General features: G+C 36.1%; 1 protein-coding gene across 1 annotated transcript in view; it reads right to left on the bottom strand.

Moving 5' to 3' along the window:
• Positions 1-18,323, bottom strand: part of LOC145689883 (GTPase-activating Rap/Ran-GAP domain-like protein 3) — a 641,847-nt gene that overhangs the window by 222,123 nt on the left and 401,401 nt on the right. The window contains exon 6 of the mRNA XM_081764181.1: positions 171-235. Coding sequence (XP_081620307.1) covers positions 171-235 — 65 coding nt within the window. The remainder of the gene's footprint in view (positions 1-170; positions 236-18,323) is intronic.

Raw genomic sequence — 18,323 nt, 5'->3', positions numbered from 1 at the left:
TATAGTCATTTTAGAAACCATTCGATATTCAGTCGCTTTGCCTTATTCAAGATCAAACTCCAATTCGGCTGCCGCGCACAATATTCATTTCAGACTTCAAAATACAATGTTTTTTATGTCACGCAACCTTACATAAACCCTAGTTAGCAAACAATTTATATGAAACTTACCTTAGTATTTGTTTCACAGTTAATGGCTTATTCGGCGTGTAGGACAAACATATCTTTTGCGCTCCCTGTAAAAATAAAAATTTAAAAAAAATCAGCTTTGGTTAACACATCAAACAACAACGTAATTAACAATATTGCGCTTTATTTCGTATTGTTTTGTTTGAAACAAACGAAAACAAAAACTCATCAACCATTTTGGTTTAACTGTAAGCTAAAAGGAGATAATAATAGGATAATTGAGTTTGTGTATTTTGCATCTTCCTTTTTAGTCCGTAAAACTATAGAATAGAGTTTGTTAACAATGGTGAAAATGGAATTTACTCATTTTATTTATTTATTTATTTATTTTTCTAGTTTGAATACTGTTTGTTGTGAATAGATGTTTTGAAGTTAATCTGGCGAGTGTGTTTTGTATTATCATATTAAATGAAAAGAGACCTGATATTAACACAAAACACCAGATGGCATAACGAACACAAAATACCTTTAGAAATCAACAACATTAATTAGGTTACACAATTAGCACCAAGATTAACGTATCAATAGGCAGTCCAAATGACACTTTGGAGCACTCTCAAAAGGACAGCTCTTCTATTAACATTTTTGCGTTCAGTACAAAGATAATACAAAAGGGTGCAAAGATAATATGTAAGCAGGGAAATGTACTAAAACATGTTTTTGTTTCGTAAAAAAGAATAAATTAACAGTGGAATGGTTATTATTAGAATAGACGTAAATAACGGCTCCGCGTCCACGGCAGACCCCACAATGCGAGGGTGGGCAACCCATTAGCGGGCCCCAAATCGTAAAAACTTAATTCATTTGAATAATTCTGTAATAAAGCATTTAGTACTAAATATTATTAACCCTTTCGTGCACAACGTGCACTGGAATGGACACTGCTGATTGGTTACAATCGTGCTGTGTCGGAACTCTCCACCCGCAACCAAAATGCTTTGTTTTTCAGTAGAAGTTACCTGGGTGGCCTGACGATCTAAATTGTTTTCCTACTTAGCTTGAAACTCTGAAAGTAGGGGTGTGATGTGATCGGCGTATGCTTGAAACAGGCAAGAAAGAGGCGTGTCGAGGTTTTCTGGAATATCTACTAATATCTTCTACAAACGGCGTGCCAAGCAAGTGATACTTTTTTTCTTTTCTTTGTTATAATGTGTGAAACAAGCTGACATCATGATATTATCATGTTTTGTTCTTGTATCTACAAAAATCATCCAAACAGACATGTCCCATGTAGTGGACAGCATGCGCTTAAAGCACATTTGTCTGCAACAATTTGTCCACTGTAGTGGGCATCATGCACCTAATGAAGATATGTTTGTTTTTGCAAAAAAAGTTGCTTGCCACTTACAAAAATATAATTGGAGGCTCCGTGGCAACCAATGAGTCTCATCAAAGTTCTGAGTAACATATGTGAAATCTGGGTTCGATTTCCAGTTGATGTCACCACACTTGACTCCAACACATTATGGCAGACAAGATTAGTATGTTCAGAACACCTCCCGAAAAGACCATCGTTCCTGAAATCAAACTGAAATCAGAACATGAAGACCTGTATAAAAAACTACCATGAGCACATGCTACTCAACATGTTGAGGATGACAGAAGTGAATTAGCATCAGCGAATGAAGAAAAACAAATTAAAGATCCTGCTCTGAATAGGAGCAACCAAAGACGGCAACAACCAAAGCTGAGGTGGTCAAAATGTGGCAATAAATTTTCTCAAAATGTTTTTCCATTTCTTGGAAATAACAATATAAGTATTATAGGAAATGAACAAATTGACCATTAGTAGGGCATGGAGTAGGGTTACATGTACGATTTTGATGAATATATTGATTATTAACTCTTATTACTCGCACCAAAATTAGGTTTTCCAGTTTTATACGGTATAACGTTTATTCCATTTATTTTTAGTGTAATTTTGCAAACTTTATATGCCACAATTAAGAAATCATTATTTTACCCAAAATGCATGAGGTCCAATCAAATGGATAGATAAAGATAATAATTAAATTCTGCTAAGAAAATATCAAATTTCAAAATTTTCGGTTTTACAAGTCATAGTACATCAAGAACAATTTGTAAGAAAAAAAGTCATCATTCTATGTTAATGAGAACATAATTCAAGCACGAAAGGGTTCATAGGGTCATTTGTTCAAAGACGGCGCCCCCTAAGGACTTTGTTCTTGAATAACAAGGAAATATAAATTTTGAAGAAAAAACAATGATTAACACTATTGTTATTTAGGTTATCGGAAAATACAGGTTTTATTCGCTAACCTGACATTCCGTCTGCACAACAAATCAAAAAAGAATAGCAAGTAGTGGAAAGTAGGCCGTTTTTACAAACATGTGTCGAAGTCGGTCTACCATTAAAAAGTTGGTTGTGTACAGTTGGACCCCCTTAAATTAAACTCCCATATATATAAAGTATATATATACAGTGGACTCTTTTTAATTCGAAGTCCAAGAGGACACGAAAAAACTTCGAATTATCCAACAACATTCATTTTCACATATATAACAACAAACAAACCAAAGCACTGTGCATCAAAAACATATTCATATGATGTAGACTTTACCTTTAAAGCAGCTTATTATTTGCCTGATCGAATACCGCAAACTAACAAACGACATTGACTCCACATAATTCAAACTATGTGTACAATGGAAAATATATTTACGTACAACACTACAACTTACATTGAATAGCCCAAACAATTAAACACCAGTAACAATTTGAATATTCTGTTTTCATTTTTAAGAAATCGTAAACCTCATTTGCTTAAATTTGATTGTTTTTGTACGGTCAATAAATCTTGAATTTCATGTATTGCGTAGAATATGATATTAACATTTGGTTGACTTTATCAATAATTCATCTTAAATTTTCAACCAATTCTGAAACAAGATGAGATTGGCACACGTTCTCTATGTTTACTTCTTCTCCAACTCACCTTCATCTTTATCATTACATAGATTTCCTATTTATCTTTTGTATGTATTGCTCTTTCGTATGGCTGTATCTGGATAACTGAAAACACGTTAAAACTGTATTTCTCTGTTTACATCTGTCTAACATTAAAAATTTTCAATTGTATTTACTTCGAATTATCCAAAACCTAGGTTCAAAAGTTCGATTTATCCACGATTTTTTTACTATTGTTTTCAATACAGTTTTCAAGGGGAATGGACTTCTGTTCGAATTATCCAATATTTCAAATTATCCAAGTTCGAATTAACGAGACTCCACTGTATATATATATATATATATATATATATATATATACAGTGGCGTATTTACGATTTTGTTTCGGGAGGGGCTTTGCTAACTTTCGGGGGGGGGGCTTTGCCTGAAAATGTGAAAATTCTGCAAGATATTTCATATACTTTACTATAGTAAGTAAGATTTCGGGAGGGGCTTAAGCCCGGAAGCCCCCCTAAACCACTGTATATATATATATATAATTGGCAATGCTTTTTTAAATATATTACTAGCCGTTAGTAGAAATAAGTGGGGAATTTAGCTTAAGATGATGGAGTATTAGGATTAGACGGTTATATAACAAAGAATTAGCAAAATTTTTTTTCTTCTAGAAAAGAGAGATTGGGTTTGGGAAGGAGGTTAAGTGAGTGATAGGAATACCTTTATTATGACGTTTGGGTGTAAAGCTGTTATTTTTTGACGATTAGGTTTTGTATTGAAAGGCTTGTTTTTTATTTTATTTTATTTTTTGAAGAGCCCTTGTTGTTAGTTGGTTTTGAACCGTTGTTGAAGTTTCCTCTTGTGGATTAGATTTTTGTTTACTGGTTAACTGCAACTGCCATTTTCCAACTTTTATTTTAACTTTAGCTGCCACTTCCTAAGCGGAAGTTTTTGGTTTTATCTAAGGTTGGGCCCAGGGCTTGATGATTATTATAACTGAGCCAAGAAGTGTTTTAAATGTTATGGGAGGTGTGTTATGAGATAGTGGGAGGAATTAGGAAAGAAGTTTTTTTTCACACATTTATTTTAAAACACAAGAAAAATAATTACATAAATTATATTACAACTACAAGGTGCTGATTTAGCAAAACACAGAACAGTTGGTTGCTGGTTATTTAGAGCATTACTTTATATTTTGCTTGTTTTTGGCATGTTTTAATGTAAACATAATAATAATAATGCAAAGTTTTTTAAAAAAATACACTAAATTTTACAAAACACAAACAGCATGAACAAAAATAGGCGCACCACATTATTGTTTGCTAGAAAAATATAATATGTATAAAATCATTTAATTATTGTTTGATTACTAACAGCTTTTAATGTGGGTGCCAGCACCAACACGCAGATCCGTTTACATTATGTATACAGAGTGTTTCAAAACAACACCTACAACGTTTGGGAGGGGATTCTTTACACCAAGATAAGACAAAAAGTATAGACCAACTTGGGTGCACAAATGCTTCCTTTCGGAGTTATGCTCTGCCGAAATTATGAAAAATTGAACTTTAAAGGTCCATAGGTCCAAAACTATGGGACCTACCGTAGTCGGGTTAAGACTTCACTTAGGAACTAGTATGAGCCCTATCCAAAAATCCATGTTTCAAAATCCTGCGGTACTTTCACAACAGTTTTTATAGAGGGAGTTTGGTAAGGGCATATAATTTGAAGTACTCACCAACTACCCGCGTTATTAGTACCGTAACGAACGCGTTATTAGTACTTAAAGGAGTATCCCTATACCCCAATTTCCTTTTTACAGTTCGTTTCGCCGATAACGTAGGATGGTAAAACATGGATATTTAAGATACTTCGCATACTAGTTCCTTTGTAATTCCTTAAACGGGATCGGTCTTGTAGTTTCTAAGGCAGAGCGTTTCGAAACGTGAATTTTCGAATTTTCGGCGGTTCATAACTCTGAAAGGAGACTTTTTCGTCCCATGTTTATAAGAACTTTTGTCTTTCATTTCATATAAGGAATCACCTCCCAAAGTTTGTCGGTGGAGTTACCTACCACCTGTATATATATATATAGGTTGTATTTACTGTTGAAAAGGAAAATCCAAATTATAGAGTAAACTAAGATATTCACATTAACATGACAAAAAAAAAGCACTGTACATTTTAAGTGGTTACATGTGAAGAGTGACTGAACTGTATTAACTGAAACACAAGTTGCACATATTAACGTTATGTGTCCAAATGAAGTCTCAATAACCGTCAGTCTAAATTATAGAGGATATGATGCGAATTTGAAGCTATACACACAACCTATGGAGAAAGGTAGCTGTCTATTGCAAAGACGGATCTTTATAAGGTTTGAAGCCTAGACACCCATCACAGTAAAAGAAGAAAATGATAATACTACGTCCTTGGGAGCTGATGGAAATGAGCATAGCATTGGGATGAAGCACTCAATCTAGAAACTTCAAAATGGTAAAATGGTATCGAGTAGCACACTCACCTCTGCACTATGAAAGATACAACCAAATCAGTTTTTTCTCATACTTCTTTGTTTTTATCCAAAGACAAAGACCCTAAAAGGGGAGATCTCCCAGCAACCACAACCTTTTGCCAAACATGATGTTACTGATTATTTTCTATATTCGTCAACTGATGGACAATCTTACTTAAACACATTTTTCTTCATGCTAAATTACTGTTTGAAAGACAGATAAAAACATATTTTTCTTCATGCTAAATTACTGTTTGAAAGACAGATAAAGTGTCTTGATAAGTATGGCGATTACATGGAAAAGTAGAGTAAGGTTCTATGACTTTGTAAATAAAGATTTTTGTTGATATTTTCTGTTTTTATTTAACCATGTCAAAATGTTCTTTCTTTCTGGATGACCCTTGTATATATATATATATATATCAAACAAAAAATCTAAAACGTTTGCAAAAGTGTGAAAATCATACCTAGTATGGTGTGGGGCCTCCTTTTGCGTCCAAAATAGATTGGATCCGACGTGGAATGGACGTATACAGCTCCTGAATCGTGGTGTGTGGAATTTTGTACCATTGTTCCTCCAAAACATGCTTCAGTTCCTTAAGGGATGCTGGTGGAGGGTAATGAGACCGAACACGCCTTTTTAACTCAGACCACAATGGCTCAATGATGTTCAGATCTGGTGATTGTGGGACCCAGGGGAGGTGTGATAGCTCCTGGTCATGCTCCTCAAACCATAATTTCACCGTTTTTGCAGCGTGACAGAGTACCAGACCATCTTGGTAGATGCCATCACCATCAGGGAACAATATTTGGGCCATGGGTAGAACCTGGTCCCCCAAAATAACTCATACGCCTTAGTATTCATCATTCCATGCAGGGCTATGATGGGACCTGCAGAAAACCACGATATCACTGCCCACACTGTAACAGAATTACTCTCATGCTTTACAGTTGGGAGCAAACAGTCTGTATCATAGGCCTGCGATGGTATTCTCCATACGTAAACACGACCGGTTGTTGGAAACAAGGTGAAGGTCGATTCATCGGACCACATTACGTGTGTCCATTGCTCATGAGTCCACGCCTTGTGGTTCTTGTACCACTGGATACGCCTATTTGCATTTACTGTTGTGACCAGGGGTTTGGCGATAGCGGCCCTACCATGAATTTTCATTTTATGAAGTTCTCGTCGCACTATTTTCGATGAAACCGTGTTCTGTAGGCCGGAATTGAGTTCAGACGTAATTTTCATTGCAGTGGTCTTCTTTTTAGCTGCTACAATCCGTTTTAATGCCCTCCGGTCCCTATCTGACAGGATTGTCTTTCGACCACTGTTGTGCTTTGCATACGTCGTTTGTCCATGAATTGTGTATGCCCTCATAACATTGGACACAGTGCCTTTTGATACCCCCACAATGTTCGCCACTCTTGCCACTGAAGCTCCAACCAGACGGGCACCAACGATCATGGTTCTTTGGAAGTCTGTCAGGTCGCCCATTTTACCGCACCAGTTTCACACCACGACACTCACAGGTGAACTGCTTACTGCTGACGGAAGAGGAAGGTCCACATGACACATTGAAAACAAAAAACGATCGGCAACCGCAACACGTGTTGTACCGTGCAGGACCAAACTTATGTGTCGTGTATGAAGTGTTTTTAGATTTTTTTTGTCTACCCCTGTATACATATAAAGCAAATATCGTTACTTGTATAATGTATTGTTTTGAAGTCAGTTTAGACTAATTGAAAAAAATATTATAATGTTTCCATAAATAATTTGATTCCGCAGCCATTGATTGACACTGCTTACGAGCTTTCGAATCTTGGTTCGTTTTCTTATAATTAAAGTAAAGTAATTTCCCAATTGCCTGAAAATTTTTCGCTCTTACCAGAATTCAAGCCCATACTCAAGCACAAGCACTCGCTAACTACTCGTTCAGTCTTTTAAATACATGAACGAACCAAAGTGAAAGATCAGGTAAACGTTTGTAGGTAATGAAAATTAAGAACGATCCAACTTAATTATGAAGCTAAAATAGTGCAAAAATAAGAAGAAAACACAATTCGCTTTCCATGCTTAATTTTCCAATCAACAAACCTTTGTTGTTGAAGAGGCAGTTTTAGCATTATAAAAGGAATTTTTCTTAATTAGATATGTCAGGTTTCTCCGTCAAGTCGGATCGATGTAGAGGTTCTAGAAAATGTATTTTCTTAAGACGTGTTCAGCTCTCGGTATTTTTTCTTCTTTTTCGTCTTTTTGAATTAAGGAAAGAAAAAAAGAAGAAAGTTCTCATTCAATTATGGATAGGGAAAAAGAGACACTAAACTCAAAATGTATTGGCATGTAAATTATACGAAGTAATTGTAAAGAACGCACAGATGATACAAGGATGAAGAGGGTGCATATAAGACGGAATATGGTTGTGCTCTCCCGCTGCCAAAATCCTTACACATACAGTACAATACCTTTATCCAGGGCCGACTCTACTACCATATGTGCAACTCGTGCATTTGCACGGAGCGGCAAGTTTAGAGGGGCGGAAAAATCTGTCGAAACTATATAATTTAAAATAAATATTTCTTTCTCGAAACAGTCTTCATGACGATGGTAATTAAATTTACTAGGCTGACCTATTTAAATATTATATTCATAAATCATGTTTAAGTCGCATTAGTTTAAGGATACATGGATAGTGCTAAAGCAAATGGTCAAATAAATCTCAGCATGAATTGCTTGATTTGATGTCAAATACAAGAAAATTCTCGAACAGTAGCGAACACCTGTTTCATTTAGTTAGTTATCACAGTTTTGATATGAAAAGTAGTCTTGTCTTTGTCAGAAACAAGTTCCTTATTACTCAAAGTGGAAACAAGTTCTTTTTTTATTATTTTTTTAACAGATGTAGAAAGATAATGAAGAAATAAAGATAAAAGAGCTAGTTGCACTGGAATTGCAAACTGACATGTTGAGATTGAAGTTTGATATTGATTTCTAAAAAAAGGAGAATAAGGAATACCGCCCCTTCCCCTTCGTTGTTCCTGATGGGATGGCATACTTAAAATCATGACTTTTAAGATTTGTTCTTTCTGAAGAAAGGGGAGGGCGGCAAATCACGCCATTGCACGGGGCAGTAAATTGCCTAGGGTCGTCCCTGCTTTTATCTAAATTTTACGAACAGTAGGAGAAAAATGAAGCGAAATCTGTAGTCTCAAGTCCTACAGTTATGTGCTTTAGGCTAAAGAAGACGCATGCTTAAGAGTCTTCATCCCGACGAAATTAAAATACCGCTAATTTTATAGTAATTATGTGATATCTTCAAATAGATAAAAAAATAATTGAAATATGGAACAAGAGCGCCCTAGACAATATTATTTTGCGTGAGGTAGTGTTATCACAAGTCACCTAGTGGCTTTCCGTTTTCAGCTGTTTAGAAACGCGAAAATAAATGCCGATTTTCCAAATGGCTCGAAATCGAAACCAGATAAGTGAGTCGTGATAACGGTTTCTCATGTAAAATAATATTGCCTAGGGCGCTCTTGTTCCACATTTCGATTATCTTTTATCTATTTGAAATCACATAATTAATGTAAAATTAGCGGTATTTTAATTTTGTCGGGATGAAGACTCTTAACGAAAAGAAATGATTGTAAAAAAATGTGGAATGAGAATGTGGGAGCAAACTAGGGATTGGTGGAATTAGAATGTGGAAGGAAATGAGAGAACACTAAGAAAGAATTATGAATACGATATTGTTCGCCGTAAACTCACATGGCTAGGATAGAACCAGGGACCATTGCACCAGAGATGAGTGCTTTATCACTAAGCTACCGTGCTCAAACAGTGTTTTGTATAATCTCTCTATAGCTATAGTTTGTGTTCAAAGCTATTCTTCTAACCGGGGGAGCTCATGGGGTTCGGATTCCACGTTAATCAGTAGGTCCTGTCCCATATAGCCTCGCTGCTGAAAGGGACGTAAAAACTCAAAATCAAATCAACTCAATCTATTCTACAGTTTTTCAGTATTGGAAAACATATAAACACGAAATTACATTTGAAATATTCAAGTTATGGTGTATCCACGGAATAAATTAGCTTACCCCGTTAATAAGCATCTTGATGAGATGGCAACATTGTACCTGCAAAATTTGGCAACGGTGTAGCTTGTCATAGTATCTTAACACAACTCATTCCGAATTTACAAGGAATTCATATTCCTGGACGCTGAACTTTGAAACTTCACTCCGAAGAGCAGTGCTAACGTGGATTTAGACCCACGTACGAATCATGTTATCAAATCTAATCCAGTCTTTTTCTATCATGAACTTATTCTAAATATTAGTTTGAAGAATCCTATTATTTCTATCTAAACATTGATTTACAACACTGATTTACAATATGCAAACAGCAAACTTCTTTGGCGGTCTTCCTATAAATACAACAAATGAGTCCTAATAACAGCCGGTTAAATAGAAGTGGTAGTAGTAATAGGAAATATGAAATCGAGTACGTGAAGTTCTGTGCTGAAGTGGTCAACTTATTAATCCAATATAAAATTTTGAAATAATGCCGTGGAGTTGATGGATCTGATATGAATTACAAAATTCAGATGACCAGGTGAAATATCTCGATCCCTGCCATCATTGTTCTGTAGTCATATACAGTATATCGAATCTGTGACCTAATTTGATTTCATTCACATGAGTGTAGCTTGGTGTTGCTATTTTCATAAACAGCCGTATATGCTTCCAAAATGTTACAGTATTTCTTTCACTCTCGTTTTTATTGGTTGATATGAAGAATCGGAGAAAAAAAATTGCAACCATTGTTATGCTAGTGTTAAAACAAGATAGCTGCATATTTGTTTTTGAATATTTAAATATCGTATGGCATTGTATATGTATTTTTTAGTGGAACCATATAACTCATGGACTAGTTTTACATCTGTGAAAAGGGATAACAGAGTGGCTTAACATATTTCATCTGCAGCCGTAGCGTTATCATCTATTTAAGAGCGGAGGAGGAAAATACCATCTGACAAATGAAAAATATCACTTTCAAAAAATGCAAAGAAGAAAGAATGCAGAATATATTTTTCTTTCTGCAAGAAGTGGTCTTTTTTTTTTGTGATAGTATCCATAAATTTAATTTTTTTCTGCTCTAGGTCTAGTATTATACTGCACTTTCAAAAGAAGTAAAAATAAATTATATTCTAGAAATGCCTCATTTATTTGCGAAGAAAATAACCGAAGAGACTGACTTTCTAGTAATCCTTTCAGTCACATACACTAGATTAGTGCTTCTCAATCTAATTTCTATCACGACCACCATTTTATCACATCTTCTTGCCAGCGACCCCCTTACAATTTCTGGTTTATACTAAGCCTTGTGTGGGATTTTTAATACACCTATTGTGGACGTATCACGATATTCGTCTATTTCTATAATAGTAGAAGCTATTTCTTGTATATAGTGGATACAGTAACAGTAATATATTCCCTACTATGATGAAAGTGCTGGTTCAAGATGAATATTAAACCCTTTCATTGAAGAGGCCATCAAAGTAGCTGATCTAAGCCCACAACTTCTTGATCAATTAATAGAATTATCGTGCGCCAAGTCTTTGCAATTGGATTTCTGGAATAAATACTTGGACAAAAAATAAAATGAAATGAAATCTTTAAGTTTTACGTCCCACGGTTTTGCCGGCTAGGCTAAAGGAGACGGTGAAGATGAGAAATGGTGGAATGAAAGATGTTGGAGGAAACGGGAGAACCCCGAGAAAACCCACGGGCACGAAGTTTGTCCACCACAAAGTCCACACAGCGCGAGCTGGGATCGAACCAGGGACCCCAAGCACTAGAGGTGAACGCTTTACCACTGAGCCACTGCGCGTCCATCAATACTTGGACAAGTTTTAGCTGGAGAGAAGAGAAGAATATCCTGGTCTGGTATCTGGTGCTTAAAAAGTAATAATTCCATTTGTTATATCGTACCTGTGCGAAAGTGGTTTCTCTTCCATGGTAAGCATTAAAGCAATATAATATGTTAATAATTTTGCAAGGTACTTTTAATACTGATACTATGTGTATAATCGTGAAATGTATATTTGTGGTAAATTTCATAGCAAAAGAATTATAAATACGAAAATTAGAATAAGTAAAACACAATTTTGCTAAATGGACAAGAAAGTTCTATTTTCGTTCTATTGTTTTTACTTACTGCTCTTTCGATATGAAATGTGACGCATACGTGTCTTTGGCGATTATACACATACCAACATTATAAGAAAAACCGGGCGAATTCGTTATCAAATTATATTCCTACAAAAACATATTTATACATATGCGACAATATTACTGCACAGTGTGTATTCATTAATTTTTCATATTCCTGTATAGTAAAGGTTCTATGGCTTCATAAAGTATGTACTTTTCCTTTGTTTCCTTTGGGCAGTTTATTCTCTGTTGTATTCTCAAGGAACCAATACATACAAGCAGGCCCGTATCCAGAGGGGTCTAGGGCGGCGGGTTCCCCCAAAATTTTCGCTGTCCCGCTAAAATTTTCACGGTAGGCTTGCAAATGAACTATAATATGGTGATGAACTATAATATAGTTAGATCGGGTCCCCCTAACTTCGGCCGGGACCCCCTGCACTTTTGGGCTGTCTACGGGCCTGTATACAAGTACAGTACTATATTTTCTGAGGAAACACTCGTATTTATTCATTTTTAACCCCATTCCCGATAACCCGTCATTTTCACAAACTCGGCCACCCTTCGGCCCACATTAAGCCGAGTTTTCGATACTCTACTGAATATCAAACTAAATAACAAATTTTGCTTTGCGTTAACGCAAATCGTTACGAAATGTGCCCGCACGTGTCCACTAGCACTTTCTACGAACAACTGTTTCTTTTTCTTCTTCTTTTTAATGAACCTCAATACTGTCTGTATTATCTGAAAACTTATAAGTTTCTGTGTATTATTCATGTTATTTAACACCTTGGACTAAAACGAACGGAGAACTTCTTAATTGTTTTAATCCATTTCTACCTTTGAAAACTTTATAAAGACAATTTAAACCCTTAACAGCTTAGAATGTTTAAAAGACTTCTTCCAAAGCTAACTTTATGGAACTGAAAATCCTGCTGACCTCTTTACCTAACTCTCTTCTAAGAGATTAAAACGTTCGATCGAAATGGTCGTAAACCACTGCAGACTCAAACTTACATAAATCATTCGCTGTTACCAGCGAGTGTTACAACTACCACCATTAATTTTTTAGCCTTGTTTGCTTTTAAAGTGAAAGAAAGAGCTTCTTTGGTAAATTAACAACATTAATACTGTCAAACAATTCACTTTCCCTTGTTTTTGTTGAATAAAACCAGTAACAACAAGAAAAAAAAAAACGACCAATGGAATGCAATTGCGATTATTTTAGACCCAAGGGGCCGCGGTGGCTCAATGGTAGAGCGTTCACCTCTGGTGGCTGGGGTCCCGGGTTGGATCCCAGCCCCCGCCAAGTGAACTTTATGGTGGACAAACACCGTGTGCGTGGGTTTTCTCGGCGTTCTCTCGTTTCCTCCCACTTTCTTCATTTCATTCATTACTCATCATCACCGTCTCCTTTAGTCTAACCGGCATAACCGTGGGACGTAAAACTCAAAGATTTCATTTCATTTCATACTTTAGATCCATTAGTCATGTGTACACTGAGGCTTGCATATATTTTTTTTTTGAAACTATCCAACTAAATGATGGGAAATTGAAAACACATGGAGTTCCTCGGTCACGTAAATTGTGATGAACAGTGGCGTATTTAGGATTTTGTTTCGGGGAGGGGGGCTCTGCGCAACACGTGAACAAGCATTTATTTTTCCTTTTGGGGACCTTCTATTCTATTCATAGAAGAAAAAGGACGCATCCTCTTGGCCTACCTAATTTCCCAGGCTACCTATCCCCCCCTCTTAATTTTCTTTAAATCAAACATTCTTTATAAATAAACGATGAAAATATTCCATTGCTATAATAACTAAAGTTCCGTTATGTTGATATCCGTGCAAGTTGGTGTAGAACACCAGTTTCGCATATCAGCTCCTCTTAGTTTTGGTGTTACTGACAACGGTCGACTTGAATCACAACTAACAACGTTCGAAAGTGTAATAGAAGAAACGAAAGAAAGTAACAACCAAGGGCGGACCAAGGCAAAATTTTCACCCGGTCAAACTGACTTTTCGGCACCTCCGCTAATCCTAGCCTATAGTTTACATTTTATTACAGTAATTTTAATATTTTAAATCAATTTTTCACAAAGAAAAGTGAATACTCAAATACATGATACAGGTATATTTAGTACTTAAAAACTGTTTTTTTTTTATTATTATTAATGCGCCGATATGTACAAACAAAAACAATTTCGAACAGCATTTATTGACTATTAGCCTACTAATGGTGACATGATTATACTGTGAATTGTTAATAACATCAGAAGTCATTCTACCATATATCCGACTATGTAACAATCTATTCTAATAACATGAAATATTAATAAAAATATTTAACATATGTTGAACGTGTTTCACATGGCGGGAGGAAGGATTCAAAGGCAGTCCCTGAATTTTCCTTTTTTCGTAGTGGAGCCTCTAACCCCCTCCTGTGTTGTTGCAGAGTGGTATATTCGATCTTACAAACACTGTCGAAATGAATGATTTGGCAAAAACTTTACATAGCGAAATATCTAGACATCACTTTCAACAAAGGCCGACAGTTTGGGGCGGTGGTGTCGCTTCTAAGAAATCAAAAGTAAGTGTTGTATATAGTGTTCCCCCTCCACTACCACTTTAAAAGAGTAACATGTATTAAATCCAATAACATGCATTAGCTGGAGAACGCTCACAAAGAACATAGCACGCTATAAACAATACAAACTCCCCTCTTTCTTCTGCCTTGTCTCCATTTGTCGATACAGCCAACTTAGTACTATGAAATTCTCTTTTTCCATGGTGGAACGGAATATATATATATATAATTGACGCTACTTTACAAGAATATAAACAAAAAGGTCAATAGAAAACGTTATAAAATTATCTTTTTGTGGCTCATTTTGGCGCCCCTCTGAGTGTGGCGCCCCGGGGTTGCTCGGCCCTTGGTCCGCCCTTGGTAACAACTAAGAAAAAAACAGAAGAGTAGAATGAACGAAAGAAAGAAAACAGAACGCATTTCTGTACAAAGAGCATAAGAAAATGGAAAGTAAATGAAATTCTCAGAAATGGTAAGAAGGGTTACTGTTGTACACTCATGTCCAAAATTATTGTCGCATGTCTATAAATATGTTGTTGTAGGAGTATAATTTGCTAACGAATTCGCCCGATATCTCTTATAATGTTAGTATGTGTATAATCGGCAAAAACATGTATGTGGCAAAATTTCATGTCAAAAGATCAGTAAAGAAGAACAATAGAACGAAAATAAAACTGTCTTGTCCATTTATCAACATTTTGTTTTACTCATTCTAATTTTCGTATTTATAATCCTTTTTCCTATGAAATGTACTACAAATATACATTTCCCGATTATACACATAGTATCAATATTAAAAGTACCCTGCAAAATCATTAACATATTATATTGTTATAAGAAGACAGTTATAGATATGCGACAATCATTTTGGATATGAGTGTACGTGGAATGCGAAAAACTAATAAATTTATGTCGGTGGGGGGGGGGGGGGAAGGACCTGAACCTGATAGCTCCTTAAATACGCCACTGGTGGTGGACAACATGTGTCCGTGGCTTTTCTCGGGGTATTCCCGTTTCCTCCCACTTTCTCATTTCTCCAATTCTTCCATCATCATTCACTTGCTTTATTCATCGATTCCCTCAGTCTAAAGGGCATAATCATGGAACGTTAAGTTGAAATAGAACGCATGGCAAATATTGGCAGTTTAGTTTAGTGTGAAACTTATGCTACAAGAGAAAGGCCCCTAACAGCACAAGATGTGCTAGGCATGTGCCATTTAGGTGTCCCAGCTACTTTTTAGGTACCCGACACTTGGCACATATGATATTCATGTACTAAGCATGTACTTAAGCTACCTACAGTTTTAGGTACTTGTTACACCTAATTGGTATTTTCAACTATGTACCACAAATATAGCATTTATATACCTGGCTCAGTTTCGTACTTTAACAGTAATTTATTTTTGTGTCGCCACTTGGGACATATATCTATCATGTTCTAGATACATCCTTTAGGTGCATAATGTTTCAGATAGCCTAACAGCGGAAGATGTGCTAGGCATGCGCCATTTAGGTATCCTAAATGCATCTCCCACATTTGATGCATTTGTTGCTTCTTTTTCTAAGCGATTGTGTACTAGAAGCAACAAACGCATCAACTTTATTAGATAACAAGTGTTGCCGATCATTTGAAAGTGAATATGGAAGAACCATAAAATAAAGTAAATAGACACTCGTCATTTTGTTATAAATTACATGTGAGCAGATTTTATCTGATCCCAAACGGTTATCGTAGAATATACGCTGTTAAAGGAGCACTCTGATTAGCCAAATTCAAAAGACCTCAATAATTTATTCTTCTACAAGCAATGTTCTCTTCATCGTCTGCGTGGCCAAGTCGATAGAGCACGTGGCTAGTAATCCAAAGGTCGGCGGTATGCGCTCACTCTGGGGTACATTTTTATTACTTTTTTAAAGTGCTTTTTATATTCACCTTAATGTAAACACATTACGCATATAGACGATTTAACATATTTTGGGGAGTACTTTTGTGATTCATTGACGCTTACGGCATAGGGAACATATTTAGAACATGTTAGGCACGTTCCCCAGGTACATGTCAGGCATATGCCTAGAGGCAGACATAGACTGTGACTATCACTTGCCATCCATGTGATTTCTCCCTCAGAGATACATAGGGCACATACTGGACACATTCCCATGTACCTGAGGGAACATGATATGCATATGCCTGCTACGTAATTGTGTTGTTAGGGGCTTAAAGCGGGACAGGATACAACGGAACTTCGTACCGGCAAATCAGTGTCTTTCCGGAACCAAATTACTTCCGGTGCGACTTTTGTGTCTTAGCAACATTTGAACATTTATTTTATTAGTATGCTTAAAGTTTTATTTTACTTGTGACAAAAACAAAACTTCACCACGAAAGAAAGAAACTACCATGATCACAGGACGAAGACCTACAGAACTGAGGAATATTAAAGTAATAGTTTTCCCCCTCACTCTTAGATGCTACCAGTCCATCACTTTTTATTTTTTATTCGATAACAATCACCAGTACTAGGCTTACACAATGAAGTGAAACTCAACTGTTATAATCATCATCATCATCGGTATTCTGTCATTGTTGGCAGGTTACTTGCTGCAACTGAGAAGCTTCCATGCTGCACGGTCTTCCACTAAGCCCTTCGTCTTCACGTACAATTTTTCTGTTTTGATATCGTCTATTAATTGTAGTCTACTTCACTCTCTTCCTCTTTTTCCTGCCACCATATCCTCTAGCACGTCCCTCATAATACAGTTCCTTCTTAGCCAATGTCCCAAACAGTTTCTCTTTCTCTTCTTAATAATATTTAAAATGGTTCCATTTTCCCCGGCCATTTTTAACAACTTCTCATTCGTTTTCCGCTCGACCCAGTTAATTCTATCCATTCTTCTCCACACCCACATTTCTAAAGCTTCCAGTAGTTTTTCATCATTTTTGCATAATGTACACTCATGTCCAAAATTATTGTCTCATCTCTATAAATATGTTGTTGTAGGAATATAATTTGATAACGAATTCGCCCGGTATTTCTTATAATGTTACTATGTGTATAATCGGCAAAGACATGTATGTGCCAAATTTCATGTCAAAAGAACAGTAAATAAGAATAATAAAACGGAAATAAAATTTTATTGTCTATTTATCGACAGTTTATTTTACTCATTTTAATTTTCCTATTTATAATTCTTTTCCTATGAAATTTACCACAAATTAACATTTCCCGATTATACACCTAGTGTCAGTATTAAAAGCACTCTGCAAAATCATTATCAGATTATATTCTTACGAGAAGAGAGTTACAGATATGCGACAATAATTTTGGACATGCGTGTACATGTTTCTGATCCATAAAGTATAATACTCCACACGAAGCATTTTACGAGTCTTTTTCTTAATCCTTTATTCTAGGTCCCAGAAAATAGTATTTTCGTCCTCCTAAAGACTTCTTTCGCCATTCGTATCCTTGCATTATTTTGAGGTTCACATTTCATATCATTTGCAATAATAATACCCAGGAATCAAAAACTAGTCACCTGTTCTATTTTCTCCCAACTGTTTCCATATTTGACACCGATCCCTTCGTTCCAATCACCATGGTTTTTGTCTTTCTAACATTTATTTTCATCCCATATGCTTCACAGCGAGGGGGGGGAGGGCAATTTCTCTGTAAATTTGGGGGAGCACAATCAGATGCAGAAGGCATAAGACAAATTGCTTTCAAATTATGCCAAATATTGTATATTCTTAAATACAATAAGGGGACACACATGAGCTTTGGGGGGGGGGGGCTCGGCCCCCCAGGATCGGCGCCCATGCTTCACAGCCCTTTCTCAAGTTTTCTAACATATTTTTGATTTTCTCTTCAGATTTGCAACAAGTACCACA

Source organism: Thermobia domestica, chromosome 7, assembly GCF_964235325.1.
Source record: "Thermobia domestica chromosome 7, izTheDome1.hap1.1, whole genome shotgun sequence".
In the NCBI taxonomy this organism is placed as follows: Eukaryota; Metazoa; Arthropoda; class Insecta; order Zygentoma; family Lepismatidae; genus Thermobia; species Thermobia domestica.
This window is presented reverse-complemented; position numbering and strand designations above follow the sequence as displayed.